This window comes from Panulirus ornatus, chromosome 10, assembly GCF_036320965.1.
Source record: "Panulirus ornatus isolate Po-2019 chromosome 10, ASM3632096v1, whole genome shotgun sequence".
Classification (NCBI taxonomy): Eukaryota; Metazoa; Arthropoda; class Malacostraca; order Decapoda; family Palinuridae; genus Panulirus; species Panulirus ornatus.
The window spans coordinates 25,974,086-25,996,601 of NC_092233.1; the positions used below are offsets into that span (position 1 = coordinate 25,974,086).

Below are 22,516 nucleotides of genomic sequence, written 5' to 3' on the forward strand. Positions count from 1 at the left end.
GGGTGGTGAGAGTAAGTGAGCTTGGGAAGGAGACTTGTGTGAGGAAGTACCAGGAGAGACTGAGTACAGAATGGAAAAAGGTGAGAACAATGGAAGTAAGGGGAGTGGGGGAGGAATGGGATGTATTTAGGGAATCAGTGATGGATTGCGCAAAAGATGCTTGTGGCATGAGAAGAGTGGGAGGCGGGTTGATTAGAAAGGGTAGTGAGTGGTGGGATGAAGAAGTAAGATTATTAGTGAAAGAGAAGAGAGAGGCATTTGAACGATTTTTGCAGGGAAAAACTGCAATTGAGTGGGAGATGTATAAAAGAAAGAGACAGGAGGTCAAGAGAAAGGTGCAAGAGGTGAAAAAGAGGGCAAATGAGAGTTGGGGTGAGAGAGTATCATTAAATTTTAGGGAGAATAAAAAGATGTTCTGGAAGGAGGTAAATAAAGTGCGTAAGACAAAGGAGCAAATGGGAACTTCAGTGAAGGGTGCAAATGGGGAGGTGATAACAAGTAGTGGTGATGTGAGAAGGAGATGGAGTGAGTATTTTGAAGGTTTGTTAAATGTGTTTGATGATAGAGTGGCAGATATAGGGTGTTTTGGTTGAGGTGGTGTGCAAAGTGAGAGGGTTAGGGAAAATGATTTGGTAAACAGAGAAGAGGTAGTGAAAGCTTTGCGGAAGATGAAAGCCGGCAAGGCAGCAGGTTTGGCTGGTATTGCAGTGGAATTTATTAAAAAAGGGGGTGACTGTATTATTGACTGGTTGGTAAGGTTATTTAATGTATGTATGACTCATGGTGAGGTGCCTGAGGATTGGCGGAATGCGTGCATAGTGCCATTGTACAAAGGGAAAGGGGATAAGAGTGTGTGCTCAAATTACAGAGGTATAAGTTTGTTGAGTATTCCTGGTAAATTATATGGGAGGGTATTGATTGAGAGGGTGAAGGCATGTACAGAGCATCAGATTAGGGAAGAGCAGTGTGGTTTCAGACGTGGTAGAGGATGTGTGGATCAGGTGTTTGCTTTAAAGAATGTATGTGAGAAATACTTAGAAAAGCAAATGGATTTGTATGTAGCATTTATGGATCTGGAGAAGGCATATGATAGAGTTGATAGAGATGCTCTGTGGAAGGTATTAAGAATATATGGTGTGGGAGGCAAGTTGTTATAACGAAGCAGTGAAAAGTTTTTATCGAGGATGTAAGGCATGTGTACGTGTAGGAAGAGAGGAAAGTGATTGGTTCTCAGTGAATGTAGGTTTGCGGCAGGGGTGTGTGATGTCTCCATGGTTGTTTAATTTGTTTATGGATGGGGTTGTTAGGGAGGTAAATGCAAGAGTTTTGGAAAGAGGGGCAAGTATGAAGTCTGTTGGGGATGAGAGAGCTTGGGAAGTGAGTCAGTTGTTGTTCGCTGATGATACAGCGCTGGTGGCTGATTCATGTGAGAAACTGCAGAAGCTGGTGACTGAGTTTGGTAAAGTGTGTGAAAGAAGAAAGTTAAGAGTAAGTGTGAATAAGAGCAAGGTTATTAGGTACAGTAAGGTTGAGGGTCAAGTCAATTGGGAGGTAAGTTTGAATGGAGAAAAACTGGAGGAAGTAAAGTGTTTTAGATATCTGGGAGTGGATCTGGCAGCGGATGGAACCATGGAAGCGGATCATAGGGTGGGGGTGGGGGCGAAAATCCTGGGAGCCTTGAAGAATGTGTGGAAGTCGAGAACATTATCTCGGAAAGCAAAAATGGGTATGTTTGAAGGAATAGTGGTTCCAACAATGTTGTATGGTTGCAAGGCGTGGGCTATGGATAGAGTTGTGCGCAGGAGGATGGATGTGCTGGAAATGAGATGTTTGAGGACAATGTGTGGTGTGAGGTGGTTTGATCGAGTAAGTAACGTAAGGGTAAGAGAGATGTGTGGAAATAAAAAGAGCGTGGTTGAGAGAGCAGGAGAGGGTGTTTTGAAATGGTTTGGGCACATGGAGAGAATGAGTGAGGAAAGATTGAGCAAGAGGATGTATGTGTCGGAGGTGGAGGGAACAAGGAGAAGTGGGAGACCAAATTGGAGGTGGAAAGATGGAGTGAAAAAGATTTTGTGTGATCGGGGCCTGAACATGCGGGAGGGTGAAAAGAGGGCAAGGAATAGAGTGAATTGGATCGATGTGGTGTACCGGGGTTGACGTGCTGTCAGTGGATTGAATCAGGGCATGTGAAGCGTCTGGGGTAAACCATGGAAAGCTGTGTAGGTATGCATATTTGTGTGTGTGGACGTATGTATATACATGTGTATGGGGGTGGGTTGGGCCATTTCTTTCGTCTGTTTCCTTGCGCTATCTCGCAAACGCGGGAGACAGCGACAAAGCAAAAAAAAAAAAAAAAAGTTAGGTTAGTAAACAGTCCACAAGCAATTGAATCTACTTTCCTCATAAAATATGGATGAAATACAGCATAACCTGGGGCTTTTATTCTGAACTGCAAGAATGTAGTGTGCTTGCTTTTCCCAAAAGACATAACGGAGAAAATGCACTTTTGAAGACTGAGGTTGAGAGAAATTATTGGTCCAGCCGGAAGAGATTGGGGAGACCTCATAGTCCTGCTTGTTTTCCATCTTTACTGGAATCTATATCTTCCATTGATTGATGGGATCCACAGTCAGTAAGACTGCCAAGTTGAGAAAGCTTAACAGAGCCCTTACTGGAGCATTGTTGCAAATTACCCAACAGAGAACATGATCATGAAGAAAGGCTATGTTGAGCAAGAAAGGCTTACAAGAAAGGCTTAAAAGTGCTGCTCCCTATTTTGTTCAAGCAAGAATGATGGACAATTTGTTCATACTTGCTGTATTAGCTAGATCTGGTAGAGCTTTGGTGATAAAGAGTAGTTGTTAGAAATGTGAATTTGTCTTCATGCATAATTTAGAAATCATCTGACTAAAATGTGTATGAATAAATCATCTGAATAAGAATGTATATAAATAACCAGTCACTATAAGAAGTCCCTCACAGGTCTTAGACTTTCAGTGAACACCCGACACACTGGGCAGATGACAGAAAGCATTTTCAGGTGCGTAAACATCTTCCTTCTAAAAAGTTGTGTTTTTTCTATAATCATGATAAATAGGAATATGGAATAGGGCAACCTCAAGGCCTACCATAGCATCCCACTGGTATTAGAAAATGGTCATAGCTTTGGTCTTTGTTCAATTTTGAATTTTGGAAACTCTTGGAGAATGGTTTAGTGCTTCAAGTCTTTAATCAGAAAAACTTCTCTATTTTCTTTAAGGAAACAATAAATGTTATAAAAACAAAGATATGGAAGATACTTGTCACACAAACAAATGGTCCAGTAATGAGTCCCATTTTCTCTACAGGCTATTTTAGCATCACAGAATCTGAGTTAAGTAGTTGAGCAATTTTTTAATGTATGCTGCATCATCATAGAACAAATGTGTAAGAATATGTTGAGCTGAAATAGCAAAATACACTGATTCATACACTTATTAATATGTATTTAAGAGAGGAACAAGATCAAAATGGAATATGAAAAAGATGTGGTGAGATCAAATGTATACCAACAATTCTAAACTTTAAAAGCTTCTTAGTCCAAAAAGGAAGAAAAACAATTCCAGTGAATCATACAGAACCTGTAGGAATCAAAAGGACCTAAAATTCTGTTACAGTCTGCTTTTTCACATTCAAATGCAACATAATCTTTTCACTCATAAACACTACAATGGAGAATGCATTATAAAAGAGACTTATGTATTTCCTTTTTTATATATCTTTAAAAAAGGAAATACATAACAATACAAACATCACAATAGAATGACAGCTGGTAAGTACTTGAAACAGCTCTATATGGCAGGCAGGGTCATTGAAAGAATGGGAAGGTTGGTATTCCGTGTTTAGTGCCTCATTCTTATGGGCATGAGCCTGATTATATTGATTCTTATTTCATGATTCCCAAAGATCCTTATGCATGAATTGTCAGTGGAGTCTGAGGGCCAATTTGGGTGTGACCTTTCAAGAGATGGAAAAACTGAGTAGAGAACCAATGGAAAATCTTTCCTAATCATTGCTGGGTTATGTATTTGCAGGTAGAGCGAAAGGAGTCCAAAAATCATTTTCTAGAATCCCCCATTTATTTGAGCTATGGTCTGCTACCTTATAATATGGAAAAAGGATGGTACTTTAAGGAGCTACAAAGACTATAAGCTTGAGTCATAATTCTCACAAATACTGTATTGTTTATTAATAACTTTTTTCAGTAACTGCCCAAGGACCCTTTTCTTGAGAGGATCCTTATTTCATTCCAGGACACTTTTCCCAGGAGCTCCTGTAGTTTCAAGGATGCTATACTTTCAGCAGCAGGGAAATGGTGAATTCCTTGGAGTGAAAAGTTCTTTGATCAGACTGTACTCTCTTTCATCAGCAGACACCAAAGGTGACTCCTCTCTCATGGTGTAACCACAGGCAGGCAAAATCCGATAACATCCAGAATTATTATCAAATGGCCAACATTCCTCCCTCAAGAAACAAGCAAATTGCTCTCCAAACTAATCACACAACTACCACAAAATTGGTTACTAGAAATAACTTTAAAGATGTCTGAACAACACATGGTTAGGCCACAAGGAGAGAGGTGCTGTTTCTGTTGTACTCACATCATCTGATATGGTGAAATACTTATCACTTACACTGGTACAACCGTCTACGGAGAGCTATGTCACAGCTTAAGAAGTATTTTTATTATATCACACATCTCACAGTAGCTGAGGTAATGTACACGCTTAACTTGATGTGATCGGTGAAAATTCATAGATGATAGCAAATAAAACATCAAGCCTATTATGATTGCCAGGAAGTGGTTAATTATGACGTGCCCTTAAAATGACATGCAGCTTTTGGTCTAATGCTACAGTTATGACATATGTAGTTCATTTTATGTTAAAAAAAGGCATATAATTGCTTCTTTGTGATTCATTCTTGACTGTGTAGATATATATCACTGAACACAAACACTGTTAAATATATTGGTTTGTACTTGAGCAACCTAAAGAATTTCATCTAACCTGTGTGGCCCAGAGGTTGAGGTAGCGGAGGGTTGGTAGTTTGATGAGCTGCTCAGCGCAGGCACTGGTAACACGAGTAAATGCCAAGGAAAGACACTCTAAGTTTCCAAAGGATCCAGAAGACAGCATACGGTTGACATCTGCATCAGTGCTGCGACTGGGGAGAGTGAGCTTTCTTGGGCCACCCTTCTGTTGCTATGTAAAAAAATTTTGGGAATATACTGTCCATCCCAATATCAATTACATAATGAGACTTACTGTACTAGTTTAATTATATTAAATTTGTTACTTTTATAATTATTTCTCTACATGTAAAATTATCTCTCAAACACTTTTACCTCGTGCATATCTCACCACATCCTGTTTGTAAGAGAATCAATAGCAGTGTAAATCTGTTTTTGCAGAGGATTGTTTATTTTGGTGTATACTTTCCACAAGTGAAGTAGCATCTTTTTATTGATACAATAAAGGAAATAAAGATGGGTAAATGAGTGACTCAGGCCAGCCCAGAAACTGAGTTGGATCATTCGATAAAATAGAACCTGCCTTAAAAATATCAGAGGTGAGGCTGCACAAAATAAAGATAATATGGATGTTGGTATTTTTTTCTGGTGGGTGGGTGGGGGGGGGGTTACAATGGAGAAAACAACATTTTGATTATAAAAATTTTTCAAGAATTAAAATAATTGTAAAAGGCCATTAAATGGACTTTATCCACTATTTACTAGTAGATGTGAGCTATATAGCACATAAATGAAGAGTGGATTAATGAGGATGTCTTTTTTGAAATTCTTAAAACTTCTCATAAGGAAATGGTTGTATGATAACCTTAGATAGCTACTCAGTTGCCTAAGGAAGACTGACAATAGATGAATAAATCAATAATTGTTTGAATCTTGCAGATATGCAAAGAGATGAGAAAAAGAAGTGGGGTGCACAGTACTTTTAGGTAGGTTTTATGAATTTTGCCTATGTTTTCAAGAAATAGTTCTCAAATCAAAAGGAATTATAAATGATTATTATTTCATTCTTCAATGTAAACATGTATAGACTGGCAAGGTGTTGCTGTTACTGGTATCCACAAAATGAAACTAAAGTTCAGATCCTATTGTTTGATCAATGAGGAAATATTTGTCAGTTTACTCGTCACTACTTTATCCCTACTTCACTTCCTTCATCTAGCTGAGGTTGTAAGTATATCATTCACATATACTCCTGTCAGATCTCTTTAGACCTGTTTTCTAAGCAGCTATTATACAATCATCTTTGATTTTTTGTTAATCAACTTGTGGTAGTAGAGAAACAAATTTGCTGCTTGGAATTCAGTATTCCTGCCTTTACCAGCAAGTGGAGTTGGGATTGGGGGATACCATCTCTACAGAGAATAATTTCCAAACAGACGCATAAGGCCGCAGATGTACATAATGTGCATGCACACACCCCCAACAACACATGTCAGCTTAATGCTTGGCTGGGTAAAATATGTAAGGAACGAATAATGACTGCGGGTAAGATGTGCAAGGAACGAATGATGACTGCAAGTCATGGAAATGGAATGGTATTTAAATACTTTAAATACTGTTCCCCTGTATAAAGGTAAAAGGAATGAAATTTATTATGGAAGTCAAAGAAGAATAAGTTAGGAAGACATACAATATGCCTGAGTATGATCTTATTGAAATGGATAAGTGATCATGTTTTCAATAAGGAGCATGTAAATTATAGGAAGGCAAGAGAATGAGTAAGTCAGAAAGAAGAAAGTGTTTGTGACATTTGCAGATTTAGAAAACACTTAATGAAACAAATAGAAAATTATTGGAAAGCTCTGACATTTTTTAGTAATTACCTATTTGTACTGTACAGGAATGGAGTTCTACAACCGTGGAGTCTCATTTCTTGAACTCTCTCTAATAGCACACAACTTTTTAAACTTCTGTATGCTGTCCACATTCACTATCTTAGGAATTAATTTAATTCCATCCCATCTATCCTCTATTCATACTATAAAAGTATTTTGTTGCATCTCTTCTAACAAGTTTCTTCTTTAACTTCATGTTTTGGCTTCTGGTTGTGCTATCTGTGCTTTTTTGAAGAACTGTTCATTATAATCAAGTTTGTGAGGGTGCATAAGGGGCATGTAGCATCATCATGGTTGCTTACAGTTTTCTTATACTGGACACTACAAAAGATAATAAGGAAACATGGTGAATAAAAAGTATGGCTGAACAATGTGGAACAGAATTGATACTACCATTGTTCTTTTTGTGATGACACTGTTCTTCTAGCAATATTTTAAACCCTGACAATTTTTCCAAATTTATGAAGTTTCTAGAATTCTCAGGCCCAGATTTGATGATGTAAACATATCATGATTAAATAAAGTTCAAGAAGATTTAAAATGCAAGAAGAGATGGACAACTGAAATGAGGAAACAGTTGAAGGATTGGGAATTTCTAATGATATTCTTGGTCATGAGCAAATGAGACATTTAAATGTGAAGGTGGAGGGGTAGGTAAATGGAAATATACATTTCACTTGATTGCAACATAGTGTGCACAGTGATTGATTAGAATGTGTTGTAGTAATCTGGAATACTTCAGCATCCTGGATATGAGCTAGAGCATAATGGCTTTGGTCTTGATTCAATTCATGCAAATGGGGAAAAAAGTCAATATGTATTGGTAGGCTTTGAGTTCTGAATTTTCTAACTTGCATTTGAAGGAACCACTGTTTCCCATATTCATTATAGGCATGTTAGATGTCGCCTTCAATTCGAGATAGCTTAAAGAAATTTCCACATAGCTCAGCTTTCCATAGAACACCATGGTGGAAGTACCCAATGTACAGTCCCTACTAAACAGAGAATACAATGAGCTTTTTAGGAGGTTTAGATAATACTAACTGACATTTAACATATTAGGACATAAGGGGAGACCATGAGGAGAAAATTATGATATGATATCAAAAGAAAACCATTTTCAAGTGGATTAAAGTGCATGGAAAGGATGATGCAGTGGATCATTGAGTATGTGTTGTACATAAATGGCTGTGATATACCAAGATTTACATACAAATGGTTAAGCATCAAGTCATGGTTTAAATGTCTGTGACATGCTTAGCTTAAATAGATGTGGTTATCTATATTGATATTTCAGATATTGCTAATACTCATCAGGTTGGTATGAAAATTTTTCAAGGTAGTCAGGAGAGAGAAGGTTGAAAGTTATTCCTCACTCTATTCTTTAAATTTGGATATCCCACTCAGGACCTGTTTCTCATCGTCTCTATTATTGCCATATGTCATTCAATCCAACAAAGATGTTTTTAGTGAGTAACCAAATGCTCTCATTACTCTGTATTCCTCCTCCCCCAAGAAAAAAAGTCCTCATCTGTTTTAGGCAAAACTATATATTCAAAGAACTTACCAGCTCCCTGAGATGCATCTGGCGGTCACATAGGGCCTGGTAGCGTTTTTTTCCTGTGGGTGTTGACTGCAGTGTTGTTACCACCTGAAGGCACTGGTCTGACCCCTCTATGATCTTCCACTCCAACATCAGACACAGCACCTAGAAAAAGCATAGACATTGTTAACTGCTGCTGATGAAAAGTACAAGTTGCTGTTTAATGCTTGAAATCTTCCAAGAATAAACAATTCATGATGACCTTTCAGTAATTTACAAATTTCAGATCATCACTGTATATGTTACCTCACTGACAAGCATTGATGCAAATTGGCTACTCTTTTAATTATGTAACAGTCTCACATTTACATAATACTGCATATTACATTCTTTTCCCCATGATGTGTTTCATACCTAAAGACATTATAGACACTGTAATATATGAAATGGTAGGCCTTTTACTGCATAATACAAGAGTCCTCAAATATGGACCTATGTGGTGTAGCATTAACATTCCTGATCATGATGCATTCACGGGCCACTTAAGGTGTCAGAGGTGGAGTTGGAGGGAATGAGAAGTGGGAGACCAAATTGGAGGAGGAAGGATGGAGTGGAAAAGATTTTGAGTGATTGGGGCCTGAACATACGGGAGGGTTAAAGGTGTGCAAGGAATTGAGTGAATTGGAACGATGTGGTATACAGGGGTTGATGTGCTGTCATTGGATTGAACCAGGGCATGTGAAGCGTCTGGGGTAAACCATGGAAAGTTCTGTGGGGCCTGGATGTGGAAAGGGAGCTGTGGTTTCAGTGCATTATTACATGACAGCTAGAGACTGAGTGTGAACGAATGGGGCCTTTGTTGTTTTTTCCTAGCACTGCCTCCCACACATGAGGGGGGAGGGGGTTGTAATTACATGTGTGGCGAGGTGGCGATGGGAATGAATAAAGGCAGACAGTATGAATTATGTTTTTTTTTTTTTTTTATACTTTGTCGCTGTCTCCCGCGTTTGCGAGGTAGCGCAAGGAAACAGACGAAAGAAATGGCCCAACCCCCCCCCCCCATACACATGTACATACACACGTCCACACACGCAAATATACATACCTACACACCTTTCCATGGTTTACCCCAGACGCTTCACATGCCCTGATTCACTCCACTGACAGCACGTCAACCCCTGTATACCACATCGCTCCAATTCACTCTATTCCTTGCCCTCCTTACACCCTCCTGCATGTTCAGGCCCCGATCACACAAAATCTTTTTCACTCCATCTTTCCACCTCCAATTTGGTCTCCCTCTTCTCCTCGTTCCCTCCACCTCCGACACATATATCCTCTTGGTCAATCTTTCCTCACTCATTCTCTCCATGTGACCAAACCATTTCAAAACACCCTCTTCTGCTCTCTCAACCACGCTCTTTTTATTTCCACACATCTCTCTTACCCTTACGTTACTTACTCGATCAAACCACCTCACACCACACATTGTCCTCAAACATCTCATTTCCAGCACATCCATCCTCCTGCGCACAACTCTATCCATAGCCCACGCCTCGCAACCATACAACATTGTTGGAACCACTATTCCTTCAAACATACCCATTTTTGCTTTCCGAGATACTGTTCTCGACTTCCACACATTTTTCAAGGCTCCCAAAATTTTCGCCCCCTCCCCCACCCTATGATCCACTTCCGCTTCCATGGTTCCATCCGCTGACAGATCCACTCCCAGATATCTAAAACACCTCACTTCCTCCAGTTTTTCTCCATTCAAACTCACCTCCCAATTGACTTGACCCTCAACCCTACTGTACCTAATAACCTTGCTCTTATTCACATTTACTCTTAACTTTCTTCTTCCACACACTTTACCAAACTCAGTCACCAGCTTCTGCAGTTTCTCACATGAATCAGCCACCAGCGCTGTATCATCAGCGAACAACAACTGACTCACTTCCCAAGCTCTCTCATCCCCAACAGACTTCATACTTGCCCCTCTTTCCAGGACTCTTGCATTTACCTCCCTAACAACCCCATCCATAAACAAATTAAACAACCATGGAGACATCACACACCCCTGCCGCAAACCTACATTCACTGAGAACCAATCACTTTCCTCTCTTCCTACACGTACACATGCCTTACATCCTCGATAAAAACTTTTCACTGCTTCTAACAACTTGCCTCCCACACCATATATTCTTAATACCTTCCACAGAGCATCTCTATCAACTCTATCATATGCCTTCTCCAGATCCATAAATGCTACATACAAATCCATTTGCTTTTCTAAGTATTTCTCACATACATTCTTCAAAGCAAACACCTGATCCACACATCCTCTACCACTTCTGAAACCGCACTGCTCTTCCCCAATCTGATGCTCTGTACATGCCTTCACCCTCTCAATCAATACCCTCCCATATAATTTACCAGGAATACTCAACAAACTTATACCTCTGTAATTTGAGCACTCACTCTTATCCCCTTTGCCTTTGTACAATGGCACTATGCACGCATTCCGCCAATCCTCAGGCACCTCACCATGAGTCATACATACATTAAATAACCTTACCAACCAGTCAACAATACAGTCACCCCCTTTTTTAATAAATTCCACTGCAATACCATCCAAACCTGCTGCCTTGCCGGCTTTCATCTTCCGCAAAGCTTTTACTACCTCTTCTCTGTTTACCAAATCATTTTCCCTAACCCTCTCACTTTGCACACCACCTCGACCAAAACACCCTATATCTGCCACTCTGTCATCAGACACATTCAACAAACCTTCAAAATACTCATTCCATCTCCTTCTCACATCACCACTACTTGTTATCACCTCCCCATTTACGCCCTTCACTGAAGTTCCCATTTGCTCCCTTGTCTTACGCACCCTATTTACCTCCTTCCAGAACATCTTTTTATTCTCCCTAAAATTTACTGATAGTCTCTCACCCCAACTCTCATTTGCCCTTTTTTTCACCTCTTGCACCTTTCTCTTGACCTCCTGTCTCTTTCTTTTATACTTCTCCCACTCAATTGCATTTTTTCCCTGCAAAAATCGTCCAAACGCCTCTCTCTTCTCTTTCACTAATACTCTTACTTCTTCATCCCACCACTCACTACCCTTTCTAAACAGCCCACCTCCCACTCTTCTCATGCCACAAGCATCTTTTGCGCAATCCATCACTGATTCCCTAAATACATCCCATTCCTCCCCCACTCCCCTTACTTCCATTGTTCTCACCTTTTTCCATTCTGTACACAGTCTCTCCTGGTACTTCCCCACACAGGTCTCCTTCCCAAGCTCACTTACTCTCACCACCTTCTTCACCCCAACATTCACTCCTCTTTTCTGAAAACCCATACTAATCTTCACCTTAGCCTCCACAAGATAATGATCAGACATCCCTCCAGTTGCACCTCTCAGCACATTAACATCCAAAAGTCTCTCTTTCGCACGCCTGTCAATTAACACGTAATCCAATAACGCTCTCTGGCCATCTCTCCTACTTACATAAGTATACTTATGTATATCTCGCTTTTTAAACCAGGTATTCCCAATCATCAGTCCTTTTTCAGCACATAAATCTACAAGCTCTTCACCATTTCCATTTACAACACTGAACACCCCATGCATACCAATTATTCCCTCAACTGCCACATTACTCACCTTTGCATTCAAATCACCCATCACTATAACCCGGTCTCGTGCATCAAAACCGCTAACACACTCATTCAGCTGCTCCCAAAACACTTGCCTCTCATGATCTTTCTTCTCATGCCCAGGTGCATATGCACCAATAATCACCCACCTCTCTCCATCAACTTTCAATTTTACCCATATTAATCGAGAATTTACTTTCTTACATTCTATCACATACTCCCACAACTCCTGTTTCAGGAGTATTGCTACTCCTTCCCTTGCTCTTGTCCTCTCACTAACCCCTGACTTCACTCCCCAGACATTTCCAAACCACTCTTCCCCTTTACCCTTGAGCTTCGTTTCACTCAGAGCCAAAACATCCAGGTTCCTTTCCTCAAACATACTACCTATCTCTCCTTTTTTCACATCTTGGTTACATCCACACACATTTAGGCACCCCACTCTGAGCCTTCGAGGAGGATGATCACTCCCCGCGTGACTCCTTCTTCTGTTTCCCATTTTAGAAAGTTAATACAAGGAGGGGAGGATTTCCGGCCCCCCGCTCCCGTCCCCTCTAGTCGCTTTCTACGACACGCGAGGAATACGTGGGAAGTATTCTTTCACCCCTATCCCCAGGGATAATATACATATATATATACATATACACACACACACACATACACACACATACGCACATACACACACACACACACACATACATATATATACATATGAAAAATGTAAGAAACAATTTAGAAAACAAACTTTTAGCTTGAAATGAATGAAAAAAAATGAATGTCACATAATGGTTCAACCTCTGGCTATGGAAAAGGAAATGTACAATTTATTCACACAAACGTCAATAGCAGTTCTCATCAATTTCACCACTGTATCAATAAGCTTCAATGTCTAAGCTACATTTTTCTCCAACTTCACTATTTTCTTGTCAATAACACCATGCATGAAAACTATCACTCCAGTAACACAACTATAAACATTTACTTCCCCTTTAAAAGTTCTGGGGACTTTATGTACAAGTGTATATATGTATATGTCTGTGTGTGTATATATATACCTATACATACCTATACATCTCAACATATACATATATATACACACACAAACAAATACATATATACATATGTACATGATTCATACTGTCTGCCCTTATTCATTTCCGTCTCCACTACACCATACATGAAATGAAAACCCCCTCCCCCCTCATATGCGCAAGGTAGTGCTAGGAAAGACAACAAAGGCCACATTCGTTCACACTCAGTCTCTAGCTGTCATGTATAATCCACTGAAACCACAGCTCCCTTTCCACATCCAGGCCTCACAGAACTTTCTATGGTTTACCCCAGACACTTCACATGCCCTGGTTCAATCCATTGACAGCACATCGACCCCAGTATAACACATCGTTCCAATTTACTCTATTCCTTGCACGCCTTTCACCCTCCTGCATGTTCAGGCCCCGATCACTCAAAATCTTTTTCACTCCATCTTTCCACCTCCAATTTGGTCTCCCACTTCTCTTCGTTCCCTCCACCTCTGACACATATATCCTCTTGGTCAATCTTTCCTCACTCATTCTCTCCATGTGACCTAACCATTTCAAAACACCCTCTTTTGCTCTCTCAACCATACTCTTTTTATTTCCACACATCTCTCTTACCCTTACATTACTTACTCAATCAAACCACCTCACACCACATATTGTCCTCAAACATCTCATTTCCAGCACGTCCACCCTCCTGCGCACAACTCTATCCATAGCCCACGCCTCGCAGCCATACAACATTGTTGGAACCACTATTCCTTCAAACAACCCATTTTTGCTTTCCGAGATAATGTTCTCGACTTCCAAACATTCTTCAAGGCTCCCAGAATTTTCGCCCCCTCCCCCACCCTATGATTCACTTCCGCTTCCATGGTTCCATCCGCTGCCAGATCCACTCCCAGATATCTAAAACACTTTACTTCCTCCAGTTTTTCTCCATTCAAACTTACCTCCCAATTGACTTGACCCTCAACCCTACTGTACCTAATAACTTTGCTCTTATTCACATTTACTCTTAACTTTCTTCTTCCACACACTTTACCAAACTCAGTCACCAGCTTCTGCAGTTTCTCACATGAATCAGCCACCAGTGCTGTATCATCAGCGAACAACAACTGACTCACTTCCTAAGCTCTCTCATCCACAACTGACTGCATACTTGCCCCTCTTTCCAAAACTCCTGCACTCACCTCCCTAACAACCCCATCCATAAACAAATTAAACAACCATGGAGACATCACATACCCTGCCGCAAACCTACATTCACTGAGAACCAATCACTTTCCTCTCTTCCTACACGTACACATGCCTTACATCCTAGATAAAAACTTTTCACTGCTTCTAACAACTTGCCTCCCACACCATATATTCTTAATACCTTCCACAGAGCATCTCTATCAACTCTATCATATGCCTTCTCCAGATCCATAAATGCTACATACAGATCCATTTGCTTTTCTAAGTATTTCTCACATACATTCTTCAAAGCAAACACCTGATCCACACATCCTCTACCACTTCTGAAACCACACTGCTCTTCCCCAATCTGATGCTCTGTACATGCCTTCACCCTCTCAATCAGTACCTTCCCATATAATTTAGCAGGAATACTGAACAAACTTATACCTCTGTAATTTGAGCACTCACTCTTATCCCATTTGCCTTTGTACAATTGCACTATCCAAGCATTCCGCCAATCCTCAGGCACCTCACCATGAATCATACATACATTAAATAACCTTACCAACCAGTCAACAATACAGTCACCCCTTTTTTAATAGATTCCACTGCAATACCATCCAAACCTGCTGCCTTGACGGCTTTCATCTTCCGCAAAGCTTTTCCTACCTCTTCTCTGTTTACCAAATCATTTTCCCTAACCCTCTCACTTTGCACACCACCTTGACCAAAATACCCTATATCTGCCACTCTATCATCAAACACACTCAACAAACCTTCAAAATACTCACTCCATCTCCTTCTCACATCACCACTACTTATCACCTCCCCATTAGCCCCCTTCACTGAAGTTCCCATTTGCTCCCTTGTCTTACGCACTTTATTTACCTCCTTCTAAAATATCTTTTTATTCTCCCTAAAATTTAATGATACTCTCTCTCCCCAACTCTCATTTGCCCTCTTTTTCACCTCTTGCACCTTTCTCTTGACCTCTTGCCTCTTTCTTTTATACATCTCCCACTCATTTGCATTTTTTCCCTGCAAAAATCGTCCAAATGCCTCTCTCTTCTCTTTCACTAATAGAGGATGTGTGGATCAGGTGTTTGCTTTGAAGAATGTATGTCAGAAATACTTAGAAAAGCAAATGGACTTGAATGTAGCATTTATGGATCTGGAGAAGGCGCATGATAAGAGTTGATAGAGATGCTCTGTGGAAGGTATTAAGAATATATGGTGTGGGAGGCAAGTTGCTAGAAGCAGTGAAAAGTTTTTATCGAGGATGTAAGGCATGTGTACGTGTAGAAAAGTTTTTATCGAGGCTGTAAGGCATGTGTAAGTGTAGGAAGAGAGGAAAGTGATTGGTTCTCAGTGAATGTCGGTTTGCAGCAGGGGTACGTGATGTCTCCATGGTTGTTTGATTTTTATGGATGGGGTTGTTAGGGAGGTGAATGCAAGAGTTTTGGAGAGAGGGGCAAGTATGCAGTCAGTTGTGGATGAGAGAGCTTGGGAAGTGAGTCAGTTGTTGTTCCCTGATGATATAGTGCTGGTGGCCGATTCATGTGAAAAATTCCAGAAGCTCGCGACTGAGTTTGGTAAAGTGTGTTGAAGAAGAAAGCTGAGAGTAAATGTGAATAAGAGCAAGGTTATTAGGTACAGTAGGGTTGAGGGACTAGTCAACTGGGAAGTAAGTTTGAATGGAGAAAAACTGGAGGAAGTGAAGTGTTTTAGATATTTGTGGGTGGATTTGGCAGCAGATGGAACCCTGGAAGAGGAAGTGAGTCATAGGGTGGGGTAGGGGGCAAAAGTTCTAGGAGCGTTGAAAAATGTGTGGAAGGCGAGAACGTTATCTCGGAAAGCAAAAATGGGTATGTTTGAAGGAATGGTGGTTTCGACAATGTTATATGGTTGCAAGGCATGGGTTATAGATAGGGTTGTGTGGAAGAGGGTGAATGTGCTGGAAATGAGATGTTTGAGGACAATATGTGGTGTGAGATGGTTTGATCGAGTAAGTAATCAAAGGGTAAGAGAGATGTGTGGCAATAAAAAGAGTGTGGTTGAGAGAGCAGAAGAGGGTGTTTTGAAATAGTTTGGTCACAGGGAGAGAATGAGCGAGGAAATATTGACAAAGAGGATATATGTGTCAGAGGTGGAGGGAACGAGGAGAAGTGGGAGACCAAATTGGAGGTGGAAAGATGGAGTGAAAAAGATTTTGAGTGATCGGGGCCCGAACATGCAGGAGGGTGAAAGGCGTGCCAGGAATAGAGTGAATTGGAACGGTGAGGTATACCGAGGTTGATATGCTGTCAGTGGATTGAACCAAAACATGTGAAGCGTCTGGGGTAAATCATGGAAAGTTTTGTGTTGCCTGGATGTGGAAAGGGAGCTGTGGTTTTGGTGCATTATACATGACAGCTAGAGACTGAGTGTGAAAGAATGTGTCCTTTGTTGTCTCTTTCTAAGTGCTACCTCGCGCACATGTGGGGGGAGGGAGTCGTCATTTCGTGTGGCAGGGTGGCGACGGGAATGAATAAGGGCAGACCATATGAATTATGTACATGTGTATATATGTATATGTCTGTGTGTGTATATATATGTATATGTTGAAATGTATAGGTATGTATATGTGCATGTGTGGATGTGGGTGGGTTGGGCCATTCTTTCGTCTGTTTCCATGCACTACCTTGCTAATGCGGGAGACAGCGACAAAGTATAATAAATATAAACATAATAATATACATATATATAATCCCAGGGGATAGGGAACAAAGAATACTTCCCACATATTCCCTGAGTGTTGTAAAAGGCGAATAAAAGGGGAGGGAGTGGTGAGCTGGAAATCTTTCCCTCCAGTTTTTGATTTTCTAAAAGAGGGAACAGAGAAGGGGGCCAAGTGAGGATATTCCCCCTTAGGCTCAGTCCTCTGTTCTAAATGCTACCTCACTAATGCGGGAAGTGGTGAATATGTATGAAAAAAATTTAGAGCATTAAAGAGATGGCTTTGATTATGGGTTCAGTTGCCTTTGCCATCTCGGCAAACAAAAAACGTATAGAAAAGGCTACTTTCAGCAAAAGAAAGACAAAGGTATCTGTTGGCTATTGAATCAGATGTTGTTCAAGCAAAGTGCATATTGTAGGTCAATTTTCAGGTGACTTCAAAAATATATGCATCTTTTTCTTGTGGCACTGCAGTAACCACATATCTTTACACTTACTAATATATACTAACACATATCTCACACTATTCCTACCTGTAACACCACATTTATATGTATTCTTTTCATAATTTTTCCTACATTCATTTTCTCCACAACTTTGTGTGACTAATTACACATCCCTTTACTTTATTAATCCCTTCTTACTTGAGCTTTGTCATTCCTCAGTAAAACCATTGTCTTAGTACAGCTATTTATACTATGAAGGAATTCATGACATAAAAATCACATCAACCTTCCTTTGATCAGCTATCCTTTTAAATATGCAATAGTTTCACATATACATATTATTGCAGGGTAATAGTTGTTGTAAGAGTGAAATAAACATGTAACAAATATTATAGAGGAATGACTTATGTATTAGGTTAGAAGAGGAGAATGTGTTGAAATCTAGTTCATGATTACATTGCAGTGCAAAGTGGAAAAGGTTTTCTCTTTTTCTTCTCAGTTGAATTTGTAGAGGTAATGGCTTTAATACTTTTATATCATACCCTATCAGTAATTATTTTTAATTATTACTGATAGGTATGATATAAAAGTATTAAAGCCATTACCTCTACAAATTCAACTGAGAAGAAAAAGAGAAAACCTTTTCCACTTTGCACTTCCAGCGGATGGAACCATGGAAGTGGAAGTGGATCATAGGGTGGGGGAGGGGGCGAAAATTCTGGGAGCCTTGAAGAATGTGTGGAAGTTGAGAACATTATCTCGGAAAGCAAAAATGGGTATGTTTGAAGGAATAGTGGTTCCAACAATGTTGTATGGTTGCGAGGCATAGGCTATGGACAGAGTTGTGTGCAGGAGGATGGATGTGCTGGAAATGAGATGTTTGAGGACAATGTGTGGTGTGAGGTGGTTTGATCGAGTAAGTAACGTAAGGGTAAGAGAGATGTGTGGAAATAAAAAGAGCGTGGTTGAGAGAGCAGAAGAGGGTGTTTTGAAATGGTTTGGGCACATGGAGAGAATGAGTGAGGAAAGATTGACCAAGAGGATATATGTGTCGGAGGTGGAGGGAACGAGGAGAAGAGGGAGACCAAATTGGAGGTGGAAAGATGGAGTGAAAAAGATTTTGTGTGATCGGGGCCTGAACATGCAGGAGGGTGAAAGGAGGGCAAGGAATAGAGTGAATTGGAGCGATGTGGTATACTGGGGTTGACGTGCTGTCAGTGGATTGAATCGGGGCATGTGAAGCGTCTGGGGTAAACCAGGGAAAGCTGTGTAGGTATGTATATTTGCGTGTGTGGACGTATGTATATACATGTGTATGGGGGTGGGTTGGGCCATTTCTTTCGTCTGTTTCCTTGCGCTACCTCGCAAACGCGGGAGACAGCGACAAAGCAAAAAAAAAAAAAAAAAAAAAATCAGTAATTATAAGTAAGAATTTATAAACTATTCTCAATACACCCTTAATGTGCCTAAAAGAAGGGTAATCTATCCATAAATACATGATAGAATTACAAACAATGATCTGTTAGTCCCAATTAATCTTAACAGAATTGCAGAATATATATGATGTAAAGGGTTAAAATAAATGCAGAATGTATATGATGTAAAGAGTTACAATAAATTCAAGTATAATATACTTACTTCCTGGGCAGTAGCATTCCCTCTGAGGGCTAACAGCATGCAAGCACCCAGCGATTTAGCCAGCATCCCTAGGAACTTCTTTCTCTTGCAGCAGCATGCGATGAGTGTCTGCAGCTAGAATTAATATTATTCTTAGTTTCTCATCATCTCCATGTTTCATTTTCATCATGCAAATGTGAATGAAGCTTTTAATGAAATACAAATATGCCAAACACGCTCTTTTGTACTTGTCATCTTCTGAAACATTCCTAATTCTATAAAGTGGGTAAACTTCATTCAGGTCTGTACATTTTTGTGAAATTAATTTGGGTTTCCAGCCATGAGCTCTAAGGATAGTAAAAGGGCAGTGATGCATAATTTTCTAAAGTAGACTTGATTCACTGTTACCCTATGAAATATTTTGTATATTTATTTATCTTTTGAAAGAAAAAGATGAAAAGAATTGTTTTTAATATGTTTGCCCATTGACTGATGATATCTCATATATGAGATGCTCTGCCTCCAGGAGTTGACCGAGTATCCCATACTTGGGATTTTATTATCAATAGTGCACACACAGCCTTAGGAGTCTTGATTATTCAGAAGTCATTTATTGGCTTTTCTGATAGTACTTCCGTACATTAGTCCATATTTTTTCTGCTCAGGTGGATTGTAACCATCACAGTGTTGAAGTATACAGTACAACAGTTTCACCTTGCATGAAACTTATAGAAAAATAGATCATTACATGGACTTATTAGTTATCCTTGAGTAATTCATTTCTTGAGGAGAGTGATAGTGAACCAAGTGGACGTAGCTTTCATGAAGATGTGGAAGAACAAAGGGGTGTAGAAGAGCATGATATTGCTAGCGGTGAGAAGTAACTGTCACATCAGCCACTTTCCTTGTGGGTATAAATGTATGTTGCTAACTTCAGTTCAACACAATTTGCTTTTGATAAAAGTAAGTACAATGTAATAGGTGCTTTTGTTCTGTCACTGAGAATTATGACTGGACTGTTTCTTAAAGTATCATGATAGTCTTTTTATAAACACGATAATGACTGAAACAAATTGGTATAATTGTTTGTGAAGGAAAGACAGCCAAAAACTCCAAGCAGCAGGCTATCCAAGTTCACTTGCACCAGAGATGATATGCACAGTATAAGTTTTTTGTGTGTATTGATGATGATGGCCCATGAGAAACATAAAATAAATGAATATTGGACTGCCACTGAGATATTTGAGTTGATGTTTATCTGGAAAAATATGCCCTGAGATGCTTTCTGCAACTTTTCTGGCTTATTCATCTTACTGACAACAAGAAGCTTACAGGTAATGGCAAACTGCAGAAAATAAGACCAGTGCTGGATGTTCTCTTTAAGAGAGTTAAAGTGAAATTCATGCTGTTTGAAGATGTGTATACCAATAAATCTCTCATTTTGTGGATATGGATAGTACATTCCTCTGAAATGCCATTGATCTGGAGTGAAAATGTTTTTGATGTAAGAAACGACATACATGATTATATTAATATACTGGAAGAGGCTAAAATCGATCATGAGGAAGAATTGGGTGTCTCAGGATCCATGTTTTGAGGTGTATCATACATAAAGCAGTAGCTGAAAAAAGGAGTATAGTGTGTTAATATGTAAATATATGTACATATATCTTAAGGGCCAAAACATCAGTCATTTAATCATTTGCATTAAGAAAAACAGCATTATTGTACAAAGAAACTGCATATATGTATGATTGTATGTGGAATATGATATTGGTATAGTAAAGCAAGTGTGTACATATTTGTTCTATAACAAGGGATGCATCATAAAGTAGGCAGAACTGACTGTGGCTTGACTTGCCTGAAAAAATATCTGTGAGCCTTATCACACATGTGAGGGCAAATTTAGTGTATTGTAATATATATTACGTGTTTTAGAAGGAATGAGTCTTACATCTGGCATACAAAAATAAAACAAAGATATGTTTTTTAAAAAGTCATACACTGGGGCTATATATGATATATGGGACCAACACAGAAAATGGGTTAAATTGACAAAGGTATTCTGACAATGTTAGATATTCATACTTACGACAGAAGCCCAAGCTGAACCTTCATCAACACAGGCAAGAGAAGAAGGACAAAGAACATTAAGCCATCCCTCCTTGTCATCCCGTGTACCTAGCACCATTTGGTGGACTTCACATCGAGGATCAGTCCCTATTTGCTCAACAACAGGCAGGATTTCTCTGTGTGACATATGAGTCAAAATCAGATTAAGTGATATATGTATAAAAAGTACAAAAGTTCTGTTATCTATCATGAAAATAAGATTATATGTCTTTGCAAGACGAAATGCTATCGACAATATTCATTTTCAGATATACTTGCCATTTTCCGGATTAGCGAGGTATTATTCAAGAACAGATGACTAAGCCTAAGAGGGAAAACTCCTCACTTGGTCTACATCTCTTCCTACTTTTAGAAAAGTAAAAATGGAGTGGAGGATTTCCAGCCTCCCTCTCCCACCCCTTTTTGTCACCTTCTACAACATGCAGGGAATATGTGGGAAGTATTCTTTCTCCCCTGCCCCCAGTTAAAGGTTGAGGGGCAAGTTAATTGGGAGGTAAGTTTGAATGGGGAAAGATTGGAGGAAGTGAAGTGTTTTAGATATCTGGGAATTGAGTTAGCAGCGGATGGAACCATGGAAGCAGAAGTGAGTCACAGGGTGGGGGAGGAGGCAAAGGTTCTGGGAGCGTTGAAAAATGTGTTGAAGGCAAGAACATTATCTCGGAGAGCAAATATGGGCATGTTTGAAGGAATAGTGGTTCCAGCAATGTTATATGGTTGCAAGGCATGGGCTATAGATAGTGTTGTGCAAAGGAGGGTGGATGTGTTGGAAATGAAATGTTTGAGGACAATATGTGGTGTGAGGTGGTATGATCGAGTAAGTAATGAAAGGGTAAGAGAGGTGTGTGGTAATAAAAAGAGTGTGGTTGAGAGAGCAGAAGAAGGTGTGTTAAAATGCATTGGGCATATTGAGAGAATGAGTGAGGATAGACTGACAAAGAGGATATATATGTTCTTATTCACATTTACTCTCAGCTTTCTTTTTTCACACACTTTACCAAACTCAGTCACCAGCTTCTGCAGTTTCTCACCCGAATCAGCCACTAGCACTATATCATCAGTGAACAACAACTGACTCACTTTCCAAGCTCTATCATCCACAACAGACTGCATACTTGCCCCTCTTTCCAAAACTCTTGCATTCACCTCCCTAACAACCCCATCCATAAACAAATTAAACAACCATGGACACATCATGCACCCCTGCTGCAAACCAACATTCACTGAGAAGCAGTCACTTCCCTCTCTTCCTACACGTACACATGCCT

General features: G+C 39.8%; 1 protein-coding gene across 1 annotated transcript in view; it reads right to left on the bottom strand.

Annotated features, from left to right (window-relative positions):
• The window catches only part of LOC139750831 (C-Maf-inducing protein-like), a 342,875-nt gene that overhangs the window by 8,176 nt on the left and 312,183 nt on the right, over window positions 1–22,516 (bottom strand). Inside the window, exons 9-12 of the mRNA XM_071665605.1 lie at window positions 21,211–21,367; window positions 19,140–19,253; window positions 8,474–8,614; window positions 5,049–5,243 (exon numbers count right to left, since the gene is read on the bottom strand). Of these exons, the coding sequence (XP_071521706.1) occupies window positions 5,049–5,243; window positions 8,474–8,614; window positions 19,140–19,253; window positions 21,211–21,367 (607 nt within the window). The remainder of the gene's footprint in view (window positions 1–5,048; window positions 5,244–8,473; window positions 8,615–19,139; window positions 19,254–21,210; window positions 21,368–22,516) is intronic.